The following is a 22,387-nucleotide window of genomic DNA, read 5'->3' on the forward strand; positions in this document are numbered from 1 at the left end:
AGATTCACTCTCAGCCACTCCGTTACACTCACCAGAGAGCAGTATGGGATTCTGGGTCAAATTATAGTGCCCAAGGGACAGCAATCGGGGAATCGTTCACTCTGTGCACCCTATGATTGGCTATTCTCACACACAAATACGCACACACACTCCCCGCACACAGATTCACTCTCTCAGCCACTCCGCTACGCTCACCAAAGAGCATTTGTGGGATTCTTGGTCAAATTATAGGGCCCAAGGGAGAGCAGTCAGGCAAGCCTTCACTCTGTGCAACTCATGATTGGGCTAGTCGGCAGAATCGCCCAGCTGCTGTGTCATTTCAAAGCACACAGAAATCTAATGGAATTGCACTTGTTGTGTGATTGCATGTGTATGTAGGTAGATGTTAATCTAGCCGGCCTGTACAGTAAGTGAAATGGGCCGCCCCTCTTTTCGCAGTTATGGTTCCGGAACTGACACACCCACTCATTTTTAGCATACAGATTTCAACAACATGCTGGTGGCGTGGTTCCAAATGTTGAATATGTACAAAAATCTCCTGGATGAAGCATTAATTCAAAAGATTAGTAATTGCATTTAAAGAACTGTGATATATGAAAGGAAAGTCAACAAGACTGTATACATTCCAGAGTTAGGGGGCATACCAGAGTTGGGGGGGGGGGGGTAAACAAACTTGTTATCCCATACAGCATTGTGCTCTGTATTGTCCAGTCACAGAGCATATACAAGTCACGTGACCAATGGAATCTTTCCTTTGAAATTAGGTGTGGTGTTGGTTAGGTGTGGTGTTGCATTTCCAATTTCTGTTAGCTTGCAAAGTTACCAGACACAGCCCTAAAATAAACCATGAGATCTGTTAGCAAACACATAATGGCACTCGATAGCACTGTCACAGGTGCATCTGACCAAATATTGCAAGATTTTACCTCTGGGTTAACTGAGATAAGTCACTTTAGAACAGACCCAGGGTCTGTTTCTGTGGTGGTAGAAACGCTAAGGCTCATGGTTAGTCGTTTTTGGTCATAGAGCAAAACGTGAGAGTCTCCCCTTTCCATAGAGTGGTCATAATAGTTTGTAGGTCAAACCGAGTGACCACATTTTAAAATACCCAAATGTGGGACAACAGGATGATTTTGCGGGACGGTGTAGCCTACATGATTAAAAACGTATGGCATCACATGCGTGGCCTTTTTTAAAAAATGAAAATCTGGGAATATTTGGCCAAGGAAACATTTCTGGTTGACCTCGGGGAAAGTAAAACGGTTAGGAAGGGAAGCTGTTAAAATGGGATTGAGGGAAGTGGCAGCCAATATGTTGAATGAGCAATTAATAAGCATGGGGAGCCTCTGAAGTTTAATGAAATTACCTTCTCTTTCAGTCTAATACTGCTGTCGTAGATTTTCATGAGAACAACACATTTCACCGCACCTATCTGGTGACCATAAAGCGTTTATATTTTTTTAAACGCGCTTTTTAAAAGTAGTTAGGCCTACTGTCCTGTTCAAGTTTAGCTGATGTCTCTCCATCCTCACAATGTAACCCGTGCTACAGACGGATATATTGGTCCTCTAATACAGGACTAGTAAAGGCCCAGTGCACTATTAAAATAATATTAATTCTACAAAAAAAAAAGCAGATTTTTCAGGGGGTGCTGCAGCACCCCTACTTCCATATGAACGCTCTACCACCTTTGTGGAAGTGCGATATCAAACATATCTCTAGTTTAAACTGACAGATTTTGATGGTGATTGTTTTAGTATTTTTTTATTATGCACCGGTGCGTCAATCGACTAGGGGGTTGAAACCAGGAACCGACTGTAAAAACACGACTTCTTAACACACAAGTTGAAACATTCATAACCATCAACATACAAATTCTTTGGCAATCTCGGGAGAAAATAGAACGTCAAAGTTGCACAGAAACATCGCTATTGCTAATGTTTAATAACAGCACAGGTTACGAGGATTGAGAATCCATTCCCAGAACCTCTCGTCAGAGCCCTATTGCAATATTCTCCCGGTCACAAACCGGGTATTGTAAATGGAAATTGCATGTAGAGGTTATTGTAATGTGCTACCCCAGGAGGATTGAAATACATGTGTTTAGTTGTGGAAGTGTGTCTATGTAGGAAGATAATGTTCTGTATGCTGTGGTTTTAGTAATGTGTGTTTTGGTTTAGTTTGTTAGGACCTCCATCAGCTACTGCACATGCAGCAGCTACTCTTCCTGGGGTCCATTAGATACTGTACATTCAGCAGCTACTCTTCCTGGGGTCCATTAGATACTGTACATGGAGCAGCTACTCTTCCTGGGGTCCATTAGATACTGTACATGGAGCAGCTACTCTTCCTGGGGTCCATTAGATACTGTACATTCAGCAGCTACTCTTCCTGGGGTCCATCAGATACTGTACATGGAGCAGCTACTCTTCCTGGGGCCCATTAGATACTGTACATTCAGCAGCAGCTACTCTTCCTGGGGTCCATTAGATACTGTACATGCAGCAGCTACTCTTCCTGGGGTCCATTAGATACTGTACATGCAGCAGCTACTCTTCCTGGGGTCCATCAGATACTGTACATTCAGCAGCAGCTACTCTTCCTGGGGTCCATTAGATACTGTACATTCAGCAGCAGCAGCTACTCTTCCTGGGGTCCATTAGATACTGTACATTCAGCAGCAGCTACTCTTCCTGGGGTCCATCAGATACTGTACATTCAGCAGCAGCTACTCTTCCTGGGGTCCATTAGATACTGTACATTCAGCAGCAGCAGCTACTCTTCCTGGGGTCCATCAGATACTGTACATGGAGCAGCTACTCTTCCTGGGGTCCATCAGATACTGTACATGGAGCAGCTACTCTTCCTAGGGTCCATCAGATACTGTACATGGAGCAGCTACTCTTCCTGGGGTCCATTAGATACTGTACATTCAGCAGCAGCTACTCTTCCTGGGGTCCATTAGATACTGTACATTCAGCAGCAGCTACTCTTCCTGGGGTCCATTAGATACTGTACATGCAGCAGCAGCTACTCTTCCTGGGGTCCATTAGATACTGTACATGCAGCAGCAGCAGCTACTCTTCCTGGGGTCCATTAGATACTGTACATGCTGCAGCTACTCTTCCTGGGGCCCATTAGAATACTGTACATGCAGCAGCTACTCTTCCTGGGGTCCATTAGATACTGTACATTCAGCAGCAGCAGCTACTCTTCCTGGGGTCCATTAGATACTGTACATTCAGCAGCAGCAGCTACTCTTCCTGGGGTCCACATAAAACGTTCAAATACATGACAAAGTACTGAACAGTAATAGACAAGAACAATATTACATTAAATTCAAAATCAATAAGATACAAATTTAGAGTTACAGTGTGATGTGTATTTTAGGTGTGATGCCAGCAGCCCTCACATTCACCCAGTGGGCTGGTGCCAGGACCACGGACGACCTCTCACTGCGCCTCAGGGTGAGTAGCTTGCCCAGTACATGCTATACTGTATATATGTGTTGTGTGAAAGTCACTTTGGATGCTGTGTGGCTAATGTCTGTCAAAAAGGCCTACTTTAGTCATTCCTATCTTCAGTCCCCATATTTTGTATTTATTTATTTTACCTTTATTAAACTAGGCAAGTCAGTTTAGAACAAATTGTTATTTTCAATGACAGCCTTGGAACAGTGGGTTAACTGCTTTGTTCAGGGGCAGAACGACAGATTTTTACCTTATCAGCTCGGGGATTCGATCTTGCAACCTTTCGGTTACTAGTCCAACGCTCTAACCACTAGGCTACCTTACCTACCTGCTACCTGCCGCCCATATTATCATAACTCTCGTAATCTTCCACGTCAATAGTAGAGTAATCAATTTCATTTCCCCCCTAATTTGCTGGTATTGTCCTCTTCCACCTCCTACTTATTTAAAGCTAGAATTCTTAGTTGCTGCATCCATTTTTGGACTTGATTATATATGCCCATTGATTCTTGAAGAATTTTACTTATAAATGCCTTATGAGCTTTGTTCATCTGTCCTACCCCAACAGAACCCAAAATATGTATGTATGTAAACAAACACTATAGCCTCAAAACATGGTTAAAACTATACATTTGATATCATGGATGGTCAGTCCTTAGCGCTGTTTGAATTTGAGCTGGGTTACATTTCTCCAGCCCCATCCCTTAGCTTTATAGCGAAATGGGCAGGGATCCTTTTTGGAATACTGACTGTCCAAACAGCAAGTTACAAGTGACCAAATAGAGTTTGTGTGTGTGGTGCTGACAAGGCTACACTAGTTGTCATAGTAACGAGGGGTGTGTGTGCAGTGGTCTAAACTGATTGGTGGTGGTGCTTGTTTTTCCTATCACTCAGTTCTGTAGCAAGCTAAGGTGACAATAATGCCTGCCATGGACATTTCCCAGTTGTTTTGAATGTTCAAAATAATAGTGGTAAGAACACTTTTAAAGCCTCAAAGGATAAGATGATCCAACTTTCAAAATGAGTCCTCTTGTTAGCTCTCTCAGAATGATCTTCTTGACCCTAACCAGTCAGGCTTCAAGACGGGTCACTCAACCGAGACTTTGCTTCTCTGTAACGCAGAGGCTCTCCGCACTGTCAAAGCTGGCTCTCTTTCCTCTGTTCTCATCCTGCAAGATCTATCCTCTGCCTTCGACACTGTGAACTATCAGATCCTCTGCACCCTCTCAGGGCTGGGCGACTCAGGCTCTGCACACTCTTAGATTGCGTTCTACCTGGCAGGCCGCTCCTACCAGGTGACGTGGAGAGGATCTGTGTCTGCACCACGTACTCTCACTACTGGTGTCCCCCAGGGCTCGGTTCTAGGCCCTCTCCTCTTCTCTCTATACACCAAGTCACTTGGCTCTGTCATATTCTCACATGGTCTCTCCTATCATTGCTATGTGGATGACACTCAACTACTTTTCTCCCCCCCCCCCTTCTGACACCCAGGTGACGCACGCATCTCTGTGTGCCTTGCAGATATCTCAGCTTGGATGTCGGCGCATCACCTCAAGCTCAACCTCGACAAGACGGAGCTTCTCTTCCTCCCGGGGAAGGCCTGCCCGCTCAAAGACCTCTCAATCATGGTTGACAACTCCACAGTGTCGCTCTCCCAGAGTGCAAAGAACCTTTGTGCGATCCTGGACAACACCTTGTCGTTCTCTGCAAACATAAAAGCAGTTGCTCAATCCTGCTGGTTCATGCTCTACACCATCCGTTGAGTACAACCTTACCTCACACAGGAAGTGGCGCAGGTCCTTGTCATCTTCGGTCTGGACTATTGCTGTTAGCTGTGCTCCCCGCTTGTGCCATTAACCCCCCGAACCTTAACCAGAACGCTGCAGCCCTCCTGGTGTTCAACATTCCCAAGTTGTCCCATGTCACCCCACTCCTCTGCACACTCCACTGGCCTCCAGCTGAAGCTCACATCCACTACTAGAACATGGCGCTTGCCAACAGAGCAGCAAAAGGAACTGCCCTCCCTACCTTCAGGCTATGCTCAAACCCTACACCCCAACCTGAGCACCTTGCCACCCCTACGGGAGGGCAGCTCCCGCTCAGTCCAGTCCGAGCTCTTCTCTGTCCTGGCACCCCAGTGGTGGAACCAGCTTCCCCCTGAAGCTAGGACAGCAAACCCTGCCCATCTTCTGAAAGCACCTGAATCAACCCCTCCTTTCTAGCTCTGACTTTGCTGATACACTTTTCCTCAATAAATTACATATTTCCTGTGATATGTGGTTGTCCCACCCAGCTATCTTAAGATGAAAGCACTAACTGTAACTTGCTCTGGATAAGAGCGTTTGCTAAATGACAAAAATGTGAGGAATCCAAGTCTGAAGAATTTGAGTGGATATCAAAACCCTCTAGGCTCTCTCGCTCTCCTCTTTCTCGGTCTCCATTTTCTTCTCCCTCATTCCCTCTCCTGTTCTACAATCTAATAGGCTGCTTGGTTGTGCCATTCGGCTAACATTCTCCCGTGTCGCAAAACTGCATCTGTTTTTCCAGTTAAAAGTTTTCAATGTGTGTTTCAAAAGACAACTTGTCATCAATCCAGATACCAAAGTAATTACAGTGAGAAACTTGCTCCATTTGAAGTGCTAACACGCATGTCTTCAGGGTCAACATCACGAGACCTAGAGAACAGCATAAATTTGGTTTTATTTGCAGTTAACACTAATTTAAGATCAGTAAGTGATTTTTGGATTGAGTCAACACCTTGCTGAAGGTTACCAATGGCCTGCTGCACTGAAGAGGCACAGGAGTAATTAACTGTCATCTGCGTAGAGATGAATGTTAAAGGTGTGAACAGTATTTCGAATGTCATTTATACACAATGTGAACAACGGCCCTAAAATCGAACACTGGGGTACCCCATTAAGCACTTCAAGAAGTGTGAATCTATCATAATTGCCTGAGTTCTGTCACTAAGATAATTATGAAACCATACTCCAAGAGAATGATCCGCTGTATCAAAAGCTTTTGACAAAACTAGAAATAGGCAAGCACAATTCATTTTAGCATCCAAAGCATTGCCAGTATCATTTATAACTTATGTGTGTTGCAGTAATAGTACAGTGCCTTGGTCTAAACCCAGATTGATGTACATTCAAAATACAGTTCACAGATAAAAAAAAAATTAAAAAGTTGCACATTCACCAAGGATTCAAAAATCTTAACTAAACAAGAAAGCCTTGATATGGGACGATAGTTGTCAACATCACAACAATAAACTCCCTTATGTAGTGGCAGCACATGCACTGATTTCCTCACTTTAGGAATATATACACTGCTCCAAAAAATAAAGGGAACACTGAAATAACACATCCTAGATCTGAATGAATGAAATAATCTTATTAAATACTTTTTTCTTTACATAGTTGAATGTGCTGACAACAATCACACAAAAATAATCAATGGAAATCCAATTTATCAACCCATGGAGGTCTGGATTTGGAGTCACACTCAAAATTAAAGTGGAAAACCACACTACAGGCTGATCCAACTTTGATGTAATGTCCTTAAAACAAGTCAAAATGAGGCTCAGTAGTGTGTGTGGCCTCCACGTGCCTGTATGACCTCCCTACAACGCCTGGGCATGCTCCTGATGAGGTGGCGGATGGTCTCCTGAGGGATCTCCTCCCAGACCTGGACTAAAGCATCCGCCAACTCCTGGACAGTCTGTGGTGCAACGTGGCATTGGTGGATGGAGCGAGACATGATGTCCCAGATGTGCTCAATTGGATTCAGGTCTGGGGAACGGGCGGGCCAGTCCATAGCATCAATGCCTTCCTCTTGCAGGAACTGCTGACACACTCCAGCCACATGAGGTCTAGCATTGTCTTGCATTAGGAGGAACCCAGGGCCAACTGCACCAGCATATGGTCTCACAAGGGGTCTGAGGATCTCATCTCAGTACCTAATGGCAGTCAAGCTACCTCTGGCGAGCACATGGAGGGCTGTGCGGCCCCCCAAAGAAATGCCACTCCACACCATGACTGACCCACCGCCAAACTGGTCATGCTGGAGGATGTTGCAGGCAGCAGAACGTTCTCCACGGCGTCTCCAGACTCTGTCACGTGCTCAGTGTGAACCTGCTTTCATCTGTGAAGAGCACAGGGCGCCAGTGGCGAATTTGCCAATCTTGGTGTTCTCTGGCAAATGCCAAACGTCCTGCACGGTGTTGGGCTGTAAGCACAACCCCCACCTGTGGACGTCGGGCCCTCATACCACCCTCATGGAGTCTGTTTCTGACCGTTTGAGAAGACACGTGCACATTTGTGGCCTGCTGGAGGTCATTTTGCAGGGCTCTGGCAGTGCTCCTCCTGCTCCTCCTTGCACAAAGGCGGAGGTAGCGGTCCTGCTGCTGGGTTGTTGCCCTCCTACGGCCTCCTCCACGTCTCCTGATGTACTGGCCTGTCTCCTGGTAGCGCCTCCATGCTCTGGACACTATGCTGACAGATACAGCAAACCTTCTTGCCACAGCTCGCATTGATGTGCCATCCTGGATGAGCTGCACTACCTGAGCCACTTGTGTGGGTTGTCGACTCCGTCTCATGCTACCACTAGAGTGAAAGCACCGCCAGCATTCAAAAGTGACCAAAACATCTGCCAGGAAGCATAGGAACTGAGAAGTGGTCTGTGGTCCCCACCTGCAGAACCACTCCTTTATTGGGGGTGTCTTGCTAATTGCACCTGTTGTCTATTCCATTTGCAAAACAGCATGTGAAATTTATTGTCAATCAGTGTTGCTTCCTAAGTGGACAGTTTGATTTCACAGAAGTGTGATTGACTTGGAGTTGCATTGTGTTGTTTAAGTGTTCCCTTTTATTTTTTTGAGCAGTGTATATACACACACTACCGTTCAAAAGTTTGGGTCACTTAGACATGTTCTTGTTTTTGAAAGAAAAACACTTTTTTTGTCAATTTTTTAAATAACATCAAATAGATCAGAAATGCAGTGTTGTCATGCTCTGACCTAGGAGAGCTGTCTTTTCTCTGTTTAGTTTGGTCAGGGTGTGATAGGTGGGTGGGCATTCTATGTTTTGTTTTTCTATGTTTTCGTGGGTAGTTGTTTTCTGTTTCGTTTAAGTACCTGACAGAACTGTCGGCTGTCATTTAGTTTATTTTGTAAAGTGTTGGATTTTTTTTCATTAAACTTCAAGATGAGCACTCAACACGCTGGGCCTTGGTCCCCTTTATATGACGCCCGTTACAAGTGTACACATTGTTAATGTTGTAAATGACTATTGTAGTAGGAAACGGCTGATTTAACATTTTTTTGACATAGGCGTACAGAGGCCCATTATCAGCATCTATCACTCGTGTTCCAATGGCATGTTGTGTTAGCCTTTTAAAATTATAAACTTGGATTTGCTATTTGATCATTATAAAACCCTTTTGCAATTATGTTAGCACAGTTGGAAACGTGTGCTGATTTAAAGAAGCAATAAAACTGGCCTTTAGACTAGTTAGACTAGAGCATCAGCATTTGTGGGTTTGATTACAGGCTCAAAATGTCCAGAAACAAAGAACTTTCTTCTGAAACTCGCCAGTCTATTCTTGTTCTGAGAAATGAAGGCTATTCCATGTGAGAAATTGCGACGAAACTGAAAATCCCGTACACCGCTGTGTACTACTCCCTTCACAGAACAGCGCAAACTGGCACTAACCAGAATAGAAAGAGGAGTGGAAGGCCCTGGTGTACAACTGAACAAGAAGACAAGTACATTAGTGTCTAGTTTGAGAAACAGACCCCTCACAAGTCCTCAACTGGCAGCTTCATTAAATAGTACCTGCTAAACACCAGTCTCAATGTCAACAGTGAAGAGGCGACTCCGGGATGCTGGCCTTCTAGGCAGAGTTGCAAAGAAAAAGCCATATCTCAGACTGGCCAATAAAAAGAAAAGATTAAGATGGGCAAAAGAACACAGACACTAGACAGAGGAAGATTGGAAAAAAGTGTTATGGACAGACAAATCTAAGTTTGAGGTGTTCGGGTCACAAAGAACATCATTCGTGAGACACAGAAAAAATGAAAAGATGCTGGAGCAGTGCTTGATGCCATCTGTCAAGCATGGTGGAGGCAATGTGATGGTCTGGGGGTGCTTTGGTGGTGATAAAGTGATAGATTTGTACAGGGTAAAAGGGATCTTGAAGAAGGAAGACTATCACTCCTTTTTGCAACGCCATGACATACCCTGTGGACGGCGCTGAATTGGAGCCAATTTCCTCATACAAAGGACAATGACCCAAAGAAAAGCTCCAAACTATGCAAGAACAATTTAGGGAAGAAGCAGTCAGCTGGTATTCTGTCTATAATGGAGTGGCCAGCACATTCACCGGATCTCAACCCTATTGAACTGTTGTGGGAGCAGCTTGACCGTATGGTACGTAAGAAGTGCCCATCAAGCCAGTCCAACATGTGGGAGGTGCTTCAGGAAGCATAGAGTGAAATCTCTTCAGATTACCTCAACAAATTGACAACTAGAATGCCAAAGGTCTGCAAGGCTGTAATTGCTGCAAATGGAGGATTCTTTGACAAAAGCAAAGTTTGAAGGACACGATTATTATTTAAATGAAAAATTATTATTTATAACCTTGTCAACGTCTTGACTATATTTCCTATTCATTTAGAAACTCATTTCATGTATGTTTTCATGGAAAACAAGGACATTTCTAAATGACCCCAAACTTTTGAACGGTAGTGTATATATGTTAAATTAAAGATGTGGGTTTTTGAGCCAACAATGAGGGATGCTGCACACTTGAGCAGACCTGGATCCAAATGGTCGGCCCCTGTCGATTTCTTAATCTCTAATGCCAACAACACATCAAGGACTTAATTTTCTGTGAATTGCCAAAAGGAAAATCCCTGACGGACATTTTCAAAATGATTCAGTAAAATTCCCCCATCAACATCCAGTATGTTGTCAAAGTAAGTAGGTTTTTGACTTCTTTCCAAGAGAAATAAAGAAATACAGAAACAAAATGTTGATTTCAATTAATTAATGATATCAATGTTATCAGTAATAGGGCCAGACTCTACATTCATTTGTAAGGGAAGAGTAGAGGAAGTGCAACCCTTTAATGATTTCAGTTTTCCAGAAGTTATATGTATTTCCTGTACAGTCAGCTAGAGTGTTAATATAATAATCAGATTCAGCTTTTCGAACAAGTTTTACACAGATTTCTCAATTCTCGGAAAGATTGCCAGTCCCAGCAGGAGTCGGTACTTTTAGCCATGATAATCTGCAATGTTGTTAAAAACATAAATAAAGTGAATTTAGAGCCATTTCAGAATCCGATATATCTAAGATACCATTAAGATCACAATGGTAAAAAAGCTTGTTCACAATTTTGTTTTACATTTTCTCCTTGTAATAATGCATGGTTTTGCCTTAGGAGTCCAAACATATCTAATGCAGACAATAGAAAAGTGATCACTAATATCCAGGGAGAAGACACCATTAGCCACAAATTTCTCTGGCATATTTCTAAACATATGGTCAATTTAATGTTGATTTATTAGAATCCCTCAGATTTGGATGTGTGGGTTTGGTAATCAACGGAGGGAGGTTTAGGTTATTACAAAAATCCTTTAAACAGACTGAGTCTTGGGTTCCCCAGGACAGGTTAAAGTCACCTACGACAAATATCTCAGAAGTAGAAAAATAAGCTATTAAGTCAGTGAGACTAGTTAACAACTAATTAACTAGGTTACTCGGGGCGGCAGGTAGCTTAGTGGGTAGAGCGTTGGGCCAGTAACCCGAAAGGTTGCTGGATTGAATCCCTGAGCTGACTAGGTAAAAATCTGTCGTTCTGCCCCTGAACAAGGCAGGGAACCCACTGTTCCCCGGTAGGCCGTCATTGTAAATAAGAATTTGTTCTTAACTGACTTTCCTAGTTAAATAAAACAAACATTTATTTGTGGAGGGAGGGTGGTAGACTCGCAGAACCAGTTACTTTCGAATTAGAACCTAGTTGTAAGACTTAGAGCTAGAAATTCTAATTGTTTAGGCTGACAAGGTAAAAATCTGTCGTTCTGCCCCTGATCAAGGCAGTTAAGCCACTGTTCCCTGGTCGCCGAAGACGTGGATGTCGATTTTTAAGGCAGCCCGCCGCACCTCTCTGATTCAGAGGGGTTGGGTTAAATGTGGAAGACGCATTCAGTTGTACTACTGACTAGGTATCCCCCTTTCCCTTGAAGGACACCAATAATAAGAAGAGACTTGCTTGGGCCAAGAAACACGAGCAATGGATATTAGTGTTGGAGATCTGTCTTTTGGTTTGATGAGTCCAAATTTGCGATTTTTGGTTCCAACCGCAATGTCTTTGTGAGACGCAGAGTAGGTGAACAGATGGTCTCCGCATGTGTGGTTCCCACCGTGAAGCATGGAGGAGGTGGTGTGATGGTGTGGGGTTGCTTTTCTGGCAACACTGTCTGTGATTTATTTAGAATTCAAGGCACACTTAACCAGCATGGCTACCACAGCATTCTGCAGCCAGTCCCACTAAGCGCAAACCAGATGGGATATCATTTGTTTGTCAACAGGACAATGACCCAACACACCTCCAGGCTGTGTAAGGGCTATTTGACCAAGAAGGAGAGTGATGGAGTACTGCATCAGATGACCTGGCCTCCACAATCACCCGACTTGAACTCAATTGAGATGGTTTGGGATGAGTTGGACCGTAGAGTGAAGTAAAAGCAGCCAACAAGTGTTCAGCATATGTGGGAACTCCTTCAAGACTGTTGGAAAAGCATTCCAAGTGAAGCTGGTTGAGAGAATGCCAAGAGTGTGCAAAGCTGTCATCAAGGCAAAGGGTAGCTACTTTGAAGAATCTCAAATATATTTTGATTTGTGTTATTTCATAGTTTTGATGTCTTCACTATTATTCTACAATTGTAGATAATAGTAAAAATAAAGAAAATCCCTTGAATGAGTAGGTGTCCAAACTTTTGACTAGTACTAATATATATATAACCACACTCATGCCAAATTCGGCCCGCAGGCCGCCAGTTGGGGAACCCTGGGATACAACAACTTGCAGTCCCCCCAGGGCTGAAGTTGTGAACACCAACATGATGGCATCTGGGACAAAATGTTTTTTTTTTCTGGTATTGCCCTGAATGTTTTCATTTTTTCCTGTGAACTTCAGTTTTCACCAATGTTGTCTGTGACTCTCTTTGATTGCATCAAACATCAATATGAAGTGAATGTGTTCAAACCAAATCCCTTACTGTAACTTAATATGGACTCAGCATTGCTGACATACAGTATGATTCCTCAAGTGTTGTTCTTAGATCAGGTGAACAACTGCAGCTCTGGAACGTATTCCTATAGTCAAGGAAGAGACAGGTGTACTTACTAATATTATGTTATAACTTGCCCTGAGAATCTGTGAAGGTGAAAGTGCTCATTACCACATATATTGAACCATCTGTAGGCTCTTTACCAACAGATTTACTGCCAGACTTCCAGCTGCTTCTATGCACAGAACATATTTTGTCTTAATGTGTTATAAATTCCTTGTAGCAGATGCATCTGCCATATTGCGAGTAGGAGGCCACTTTTAGTCTATTGAGATGCACCCATGCGTTTTCTCTTGATGTTTTACTAGAATGGAATATAGTTTTCCTCTCCTGTATTTGGCAGATTTAACAAGAACTACCAAGGCAGTGGCCGGTAGAACTAATCACTCACTAATGGCAGCCTCCCACAAGTCAACCTAGCTAAACATAATTTTCCTCCGCAACCAGGCGATATGTTTATTTATTTAACCTTTATTTAACTAGGCAAGTCAGTTAAGAACAAATTCTTATTTACAATGACGGCCTAGGAACCGTGGGTTAACTGCCTTGTTCAGGGGCAGAACGGTTGATTTTTACCTTGTCAGCTCGGGATTTTGTGTGTGTGTGTGTCACATTTTTACGTTTTCAAGCTCATTTGTCTTTTTAATTAGTTTGTCATGGCCGTTTATGGTCCAAGTTTGAAGTTGTTTGTGTGTGCATGTCCTTGCTCGATTCACCGTGTTTTAATCGGATTGTGTTTTGGATTATGTTCAAGGACACCCCAATCCAGAACACTTCCTGTGGGAGGAGTACTTAGAAGACAATGGTTCCACGGCAGTTCCAAGCCAGGCTTTCTGTATGGTAAGCACTAAGCACTAGGCACAGAACAGCTGGCTAGCTTTGTATCAGACAGCGCTTTGTGTGTGTGTGAGTGAGAGTCACGCGGCACCATTGTTGTTCCAAGGCTCTGCTGCAATCTAACGGCTTCTTTAGTGTTTCATAATGATATCCTTTATTGTCTAACAAAACTCCTGCAAACAATTGAAATTGAAGGCAGTTTTAATAATGGTTGTGGTTAGGTTCCTTTTCACAATAATGACACAAGTCATGTTTTCCTCAGTTTGACATCGGTTTGTCACTTTCTCTGACCTGGGCCCGTATCCACAAAGCATCTCAGAAAAGGTGCTAGGAAACCCGTTTTTAGACTAAAACAGCTCAGAGTAGGTTTTAGGATGATGTTAAGACAGGGCCCAGATAATCTCTGAGCCAGGAGTAAAATCAACTCAAAAGTCTCAGCTGGTAATCACGACCGTTTGAGGTACCGCAAAGGAAAGATAGTGATGACGCTCATTGACCTTGTTCGGTGGTTGTCCGAAGCATGCACAGCTGGCGACGCCCTCATCGCGGTTGGTTATGTAACTGTACATCAAATGTTGCAATGTTAAAACGATTGATATAATTTTCAGCTGACATGATCACTTTGCCTACTCTTAATTCTTGGCATGTTGGCATGCATACTTTTTTAAAAATATATTTTTTACCAATTCTGATGCTCCCGTTTTAACAACTCTAAATTGCTTGCCATACTATGCCAAAGCAAATCACTTGCCGATAATGTTGCATAAAACATTTCAAAGGTCTATCCATTTTCATTGAACACAGTCAAAGGTAACGTGGGCCCTAGATGGCTTCCATTTACCAATTTATAGGCAGGCCCAATTAAGGCAAATTTTTAACATCAAGATATTTCTCTCCAAAGGGATAACTTCGAATAACATGATTTAGATTAATTAAATAATACAATTAAAAATACTATTATTTATTTGCCTATGTGGTTCTAAGTATTTAGGCATATCATGTGAAATAATTTTCAAATTCTCCAGGTTGTAGGTGTAGATTATTTATAGATGATGTTGCATGTAGGTGTAGATTATTTATAGATGCTGTTGCATGTAGGTGTAGATTATTTATAGATGCTGTTGCATGTAGGTGTAGATTATTTATAGATGCTGTTGCATGTAGGTGTAGATTATTTATAGATGCTGTTGCATGTAGGTGTAGATTATTTATAGATGCTGTTGCATGTAGTTGTAGATTATTTATAGATGAATCATATAGAAATATCAAAACATTCATGACACATGTGGCGCAGGAACCTTTTTCTCTTATCAAGACACTTGCACAACTCTTAACCGGTTAGGACAGCTCATGATGTGTCCTAAAATATCTGTTTACTTAGGCTGAAATGTTTCTTGCCTAGCCTTTATTTTTACATATAAGAGTAGGAGTAAAATGTCTCTCTTCTCAGTACTTACGACCAATTTTAGACTCTGAGACGATTTATGGATACGGCCCCTGTCATTCTCATTCAGAAACTCCCTGTGTCAAACTCAGACTTCCTCTCTGCCCTAAAGATCTCCACTGTCAACTTCCTCTTCCCTGCATGACATCTGCACAGCTCCACACAATTTCACACCCTCAAATCCTCTCCTCTGGCTGAGTTTCTGGCTGACGGGGCCTGTCCTCACCTCTGCTTTCATCCACTCGGCATGCTCTGCTTTCCTCTCTCAGAGAGCTGAGTACAGTGTGACTGACAGCCCTGTCCTGTCTTCCATCTCCACCCCTGCGGTATGTCGCTCTTGCTCCCTTCACTTCCTCCTTTCTCTTCCCCATCACAGAGAGCTCCTCACAGTTTCCCGGTGAACATGAAGCTGGAGGCGGTAGACAGGAGGAACCCCATGCTGGTCCGTGTGGCCACCGTCGCAGACACTGAAGACTACAGGGTCAAGGTGAGGGGGAGGAAGGTGAAGAGGTGGGGTAAGAGAGGGGACGATGGAGTGAGAGGGAAAGGATTGATAGTGAACCAAATTAAAGGATGATTGCGGGGGTGAGAGTAGGTGAGGGACGAGAGGAGGGCATGTGGAAAGAAGTAAGGGGATGGGGGGTGTTAGTCAGGGTGAGGAGGCCTGCTGAGTGACATGGCAGATGAAGCTGATCTGGCAGCTCCTACATCACATCTGTTCAGGACTGCGTCTCTGTGAAATGAGCAGGCTGGAGAGTCTGCAGAAGCCACTTGGTGGTGCTGCTCTTGTTAAACCACTAAGGCACATGCCTGATGTGTGTATTGGGTGTTTATACAGTTGATGATTGACAGAGCAGAGTGTCTCATTTCTCACCATATTTGTCCTATCACGTCACGCTGCTTAGTCAGTCTAGCAGAGGAATCCCCCAACGTGTCTCAGTGTGATTAAAACCCCTAGAGTCGATTTCCGCTCCCCCTCAATCGACTGCGTCCGCCGACGTCGCATTTTCGCATCTGCGGTGAAAGGTGACAGAGCTAGATTGACATTTGTCAGACCATGAGACATCCCAAAAATTGGTCTTCTCACAACATCTATAGCGTCCGAACGGTTTGGCCTACAAACTATTATGACCCTCTATGGAAAGATGAGACGCTCACAAACATGATGGTGTTCTCCGTTTTGCTCTATGAAAAAGCGTCTTGGGACTCAGCTGAAGTCGGTACAGCCGTTCTGCCAACTTCTGTCTGTAGTGTCCCAACAGTTTGGGCTACACACTGTTGTTTTGCTCTAGAATGCTCACAGGCCTCAAGACTCGTCTGAAGGTCTGCCGGTACCAGTTAAAACTAATTATGGAAGTGTATATATGGAGACAGTTTAGTGGCAAAAATAAGGGGTCAAATACATGTACACATTTTTATTTTTTTAAATCCTTATGTTTCCTGATCTTTCTTATCTATCTGTTGTTCCATGTAGTGAATCTGTTATTCAGTGCATTTTTATGGGTTAATAGCAGTAAGGCCAAATTAAATGTATACATTTTTTATTATTTAAAATAAAATACTTTTAAGGGGTCTTAAAATTCCAAATCAAATAGCTAAGTGATCCTTGTTATGACCTTAGAACAATTCCATGTAGTTTAATAGAACCCCTCTCCTTCGGCTTAGACTGTAGAGGGTTCATGATTATGTCATCAGACAGGCATCATTAACTCCTAGTGGCTTTAGCATGTGTCAAAGCAGTTTATGGACTGCATCGATTCTCCCCCACCCGGCCCCCAGTTAAAATGGCATCCGTCTTCACCGGAACCCTCTCGTCATCCATCTTCACCGGAACCCTCTCGTCATCCGTCTTCACCGGAACCCTCTCGTCATCCGTTAGTGGTTGGTGCTACATAAGACATACAAGGATTTCTTTGTGTAGCTACTCTAGGGACACACACACACAGGGGTCAAGCCTGCTGGCTTCCCTGGTGGAACACTATAGCGCCACTGAACCATGGTTATGAGCTGCAGCTTGTCAGTACTATAACACCACTGAACCATGGTTATGAGCTGCAGCTTGTCAGTACTATAACACCACTGAACCATGGTTATGAGCTGCAGCTTGTCAGTACTATAACACCACTGAACCATGGTTATGAGCTGCTGCTTGTCAGTACTATAACACCACTGTACCATGGTTATGAGCTGCTGCTTGTCAGTACTATAACACCACTGAACCATGGTTATGAGCTGCAGCTTGTCAGTACTATAACACCACTGAACCATGGTTATGAGCTGCAGCTTGTCAGTACTATAACACCACTGAACCATGGTTATGAGCTGCTGCTTGTCAGTACTATAACACCACTGTACCATGGTTATGAGCTGCAGCTTGTCAGTACTAAAACACCACTGAACCATGGTTATGAGCTGCAGCTTGTCGGTACTATAACACCACTGAACCATGGTTATGAGCTGCTGCTTGTCAGTACTATAACACCACTGTACCATGGTTATGAGCTGCAGCTTGTCAGTACTATAACACCACTGAACCATGGTTATGAGCTGCAGCTTGTCAGTACTATAACACCACTGAACCATGGTTATGAGCTGCAGCTTGTCAGTACTATAACACCACTGAACCATGGTTATGAGCTGCTGCTTGTCGGTACTATAACACCACTGAACCATGGTTATGAGCTGCTGCTTGTCAGTACTATAACACCACTGTACCATGGTTATGAGCTGCAGCTTGTCAGTACTATAACACCACTGAACCATGCTTATGAGCTGCAGCTTGTCAGTACTATAACACCACTGAACCATGGTTATGAGCTGCTGCTTGTCAGCTGACAAGTCATCATGATTTGGATACAGAAATCTAAAAACACGGTGAGTTTTGAGAGGCATTGGTCAAAGCGCTGGTGATGTTAGTATAGATTAGGATTTTGGTGGAAACTTTAGTATTGCGCTGAAAGTTGCACTATGAGAGCCCTTGCCAGCTAATGAGGAAGATTCATTGATTAGCTTTAAGTAGCATAATGTATAATTCATACATCTTGAAATAAGGATGTGTAATCAAGGCCCTACTTCATAAACTTCAGTCTTATCTAACTTTGCTGTTTGAAGTATATGCACCTGAGTTGCCTAACCCGTTCACAGGATTGGTTAACTCTTCAGGTTCCTAGGGTCTCCACCGACCTAGGTAAATCTGCTTTTAGTTTTAATGCACCGTATTGCTGGAACAAAATAAGTTTCATCTGGATGTTCTTGTGCTGTTCTGGCAATGTAAAGTATTGATTGGGGACTTATTTGTGGAGAAATGTAACCGGCTGATTTGTGATAATTTCATATAAGGAAATCAGTCAATTAAAAGTGCGGCCATGGGAGTGCATAAGCCCACCCACTTGGGAGACCTGCCCACCAACTGGGGAGCAAGGCCCAGCCAATCAGAATACATACATAAATACTCCTCAGTTTCATCAGCTGTCCGGGTGGCTGGTCTCAGACGATCCTGCAGGTGAAGAAGCCGCATGTGGAGGTCCTGGACTGGCGTGTTTACATGTGGTCTGCGGTTGTGAGGCTGGCTGGACGTAATTCTCTAAAATGATGTTGGAGGTGTCTTATGGTAGAGAACATTCAATTCTCTGGCAACAGCTCGGGTGGACATTCCTTCAGTCAGCATGCCAATTGCACGCTCGCTCAAAACTTGAGACAAACTGCACATTTTAAAGTGGCCTTTTATTGTCCGCAGCACAAGGTGCATCTGTGTAATGATCATGCTGTTTAATCAGCTTCTTGATATGCCACACCTGTCAGGTGGCTGGATTATCTTGGCGAAGGAGAAATGCTCACTGACAGGGATGTAAACAAATTTGTGCCCAAAATATGAGAGAAATACTGTTTTTGTGCATGTGGGACATTTCTGGGATTTTTTATTTTATCTCATGAAACATGGGACCAACACTTTACATGTTGCGTTTTATATTGTTTTTCAGTATAGTTTGCATATAATGTTTATTTATGTTTTTATATATATATATAGACAGACAGACAGGGCACATTTGTAAAAGAGACCTATGTCGCAATATGTCGTCCCTGTTAAAATAAAGGTTAAATCAAACAATAAAAATAATCAGATCTTACACACCATATTTAATGTCATGCATTACATTGTAGTTTCAAAGAGTCCTCTACTAGGAGCAGGTACTGTATTTTGAACCAGCTCTATAATTGTTAAACTTGGTGTCCTAACATTTTTGATTACTACGGTTTCTAAATATTTCAAGTTTAGTCAATACAAATGTAATTTTACACATGGTCACAGCACACTTTATGAAGAACAATGATATACTAATGTGGTTGTTTCTTGTTTCTCTCTCTCTGTGTATTTCAATTTCTCTCGGTCTCTGTGTGTCTTATCTGTGTGTATGTCTTTCTCTCTGTATCAATCAGATCCATTTTGATGGCTGGCACGAGAAGTTTGACTTCTGGGTGGACTCTGACCTGCCGGACCTTCACCCTGTGGGCTGGTGTGCCCGGACAGGTCACCCCCTGGAACCCCCCCTCTGTGAGTTCACAACCCCTTTGTGTGTGTGTGTGCGCGTCAGTGAATGCAATGAGCTTGTGTTTTTATCTGTGTGTGTGTGTGTGTGTGTGTGTGTGCTGTGTGTGTGCACATCTGCGAGTGTGGGCTCTTCACTAACCGTTCCACTTCCCAACACCCTCACCTACACACAAACCAGTAGACTCCATTCTTCTCAAAGACAATTCCATAGCCCATGTATTGATCCTGTCCCTTTCAGAGGTAAATCTCACTGACATTAGAGCACAGCTGATAGAAAACACTTTGCACCATTCTATCGCACAGGGATTTGTAGTGCGCTCCAAATCTTCATATACAGCCCGAAAACAAACTTTTATTCATTTCCAAGTAGTCCTTCGTTGTGATTGACAGGTTGGCACAGTGCATGAAATGTCTTGACCTTGAAAATGTCTTGACCTTCGAAGAATGCCATCTGTTTTTCTCTTTCAACATTGGCCGTGATTTGTTTTTCTTGACGTTTTACCGCTGACCAATTGTTTTTAGGGGTAAAAGGCTGCAACGGAAAACAATTTTAGAAATAAGGAACACAAGTCTAATCTTATTCCAAGTGGAGGACTCGTCTCCTTCAGAGACTGTAACAAATCACTTCAGTTCCCCCTTTTGGTAAACACGTCTGGGACGACCAATGAAATGTGTGTGCATGGGTATGCCAGGGAGAAAGAAGTCGTTTTATCTTGGCAACAGCAATACAGGCCATAAACCTGACTTGAATACCATAGATCTTATTTTGGTTTGTCTTAGAAGTTTGGTGGGTAATGTATTATGGCAAGATACATTTTGGATGTCGCTCTAGAGGTCTTAATCTCTTCATTTTGGAAATCTACCACATAAGCAGAGCCTTAAGGGCTATTTGTCTACCCTGACACACGAAATATGTATTGGTCTACCCCAGTTAACCCTCTGTAAGGCCTTTTCCATTCATTGTAACTCAATTTTAGTTACTCATCACGCATGGGTTAGATGTATATATGTATACCACTGACAGCAGTTGCTGACCCAAGTTAACCTACTACTTGCCTATTGGCTAAATCAAACAATGAAAATGTATTATGAAGCCAAGATCAATGATAGAAAGAATTGTGGGAAAAGACTTTGGAGTTCTTTTTTTAATGAAATTATTGTCAGAAAGACAAATTTAAACTCCATCTTTCATTGAATCAGATGACTTATTCATCACAAAACCATTTGATGTTGCAAGTTATTTGAATGATTACTTCATTGGCGAAATGGGCAAACTTAGGTGCACAATTGGCCTAGCGTCGTCCGGGTTAGGGAGAGTTTGGCCGGCAGGGATATCCTTGTCTCATCGCGGACTAGCGACTCTTGTGGCGGGCCGGGCGCCGTGCACGCTGACCAGGTCGCAAGGTGTACGGCGTTTCCTCCGACACATTGGTGCGGCTGGCTTCCGGGTTGGATGCGCGCTGTGTTAAGAAGCAGTGTGGCTTGGTTGGGTTGTGTTTCGGAGGACACATGGCTCTCGACCTTCGCCTCTCCCAAGTCCGTGCGGGAGTTGTAGCGATGAGACAAGACAGTAACTACTAACAATTGGATACAACGAAATTGGGGAGAAAAAGGGGGTACTTTTTTTAAACTAATGATGAAAAAAAGCTTTGTAAGTTAGAATTTTGTTAAGTTGGTGTGGGAGAGGTGGAATGATTATTGTTATTGATCAATAATAACAAACCTCCTGGCTTTGACAACTTAGATGGAAAGCTACTGATGGTATCTGACTCTAAAGCAAGCTGTTGGATATAATGGTGTATGACCAAATACAATGCTATTTCTCTGTAAACAAATTGACAACAGACTTTCAGCATGCTTCTAGAGAAGGGCACTCAATATGTACTGCACTGACACAAATGACTGATGATTGGTTGAAAGAAATTGATAATATGAAGATTGTGGGAGCTGTACTGTTAGATTTCAGTGCAGCTCCAAAAAATATGGAGCATTATCCTCAAATTAAGCAAGGCTTGTGATTGTTGGTTTTGTTTTTGTCCCCATGCAGCACATGCAGGATCTTCTGACCTTAAGAGCTCCGTGACCCAGGGAGTGTGTCCCACCCCAGGCTGCAGGGGCGTGGGCCACATCAAAGGGGCCAAATACACAGGACACCACAGGTAAAACAACCGTTGATGACAACACTGTCTGACACTATGGCCCGGTCCAGTAACAACCCCAATCTCCAAAGCACTTCATGGAGATCTGAAAGGGATGAGCAATGTGTTATTAGCTCCACCTTGGTTTCTGAAAGCAGGGTTCTACACTGACTTTTTACACTGGTGGCATTGGTGTTACCAACTTCTTCAGTTTGTGGCACCAGCACATGATTTGGTCGCCCAAAATATATATTTTTTTATAGTTGATAATGGCCTTGCCTATGGCCCATAATGTGCATGCATTTCATACAGAACCAGGCTAATATAACTAGCCATCTTTTAAATTAGCATGCCCTTGTCTTCTTACATTGATTTAGATATAGTTACTGGAACAGAAAAGAGACTATTAAAATAATACCAGAACGATATCACGGGGGAGAAAAGAAAGTAAGCGGGGAGAAGTACTGATTTCCCCCAGTTCAGGTTTTCGCTCTCAATCACTTTTTTTAATAGAAAAACAAACAAAATTTGATGTTTTCAGTCCACAACAAAGCTTATTTACAGTTGTAAATATGTACCATATATATTATTATT

General features: G+C 43.1%; 1 protein-coding gene across 8 annotated transcripts in view; it reads left to right on the forward strand.

Annotated features, from left to right (window-relative positions):
* LOC106579653 (lethal(3)malignant brain tumor-like protein 4) overlaps window positions 1-22,387 on the forward strand; it is a 127,041-nt gene that overhangs the window by 29,828 nt on the left and 74,826 nt on the right. For all 8 annotated transcript variants that reach the window (XM_014159770.2, XM_014159775.2, XM_014159773.2 and 5 more), the window contains exons 10-14: window positions 3,391-3,467; window positions 13,580-13,665; window positions 15,483-15,593; window positions 19,544-19,658; window positions 21,703-21,814. In XM_014159770.2, the coding sequence (XP_014015245.2) occupies window positions 3,391-3,467; window positions 13,580-13,665; window positions 15,483-15,593; window positions 19,544-19,658; window positions 21,703-21,814 (501 nt within the window). The remainder of the gene's footprint in view (window positions 1-3,390; window positions 3,468-13,579; window positions 13,666-15,482; window positions 15,594-19,543; window positions 19,659-21,702; window positions 21,815-22,387) is intronic.

The sequence above is a fragment of the Salmo salar genome, chromosome ssa19, assembly GCF_905237065.1.
Source record: "Salmo salar chromosome ssa19, Ssal_v3.1, whole genome shotgun sequence".
NCBI classification, from domain to species: domain Eukaryota; kingdom Metazoa; phylum Chordata; class Actinopteri; order Salmoniformes; family Salmonidae; genus Salmo; species Salmo salar.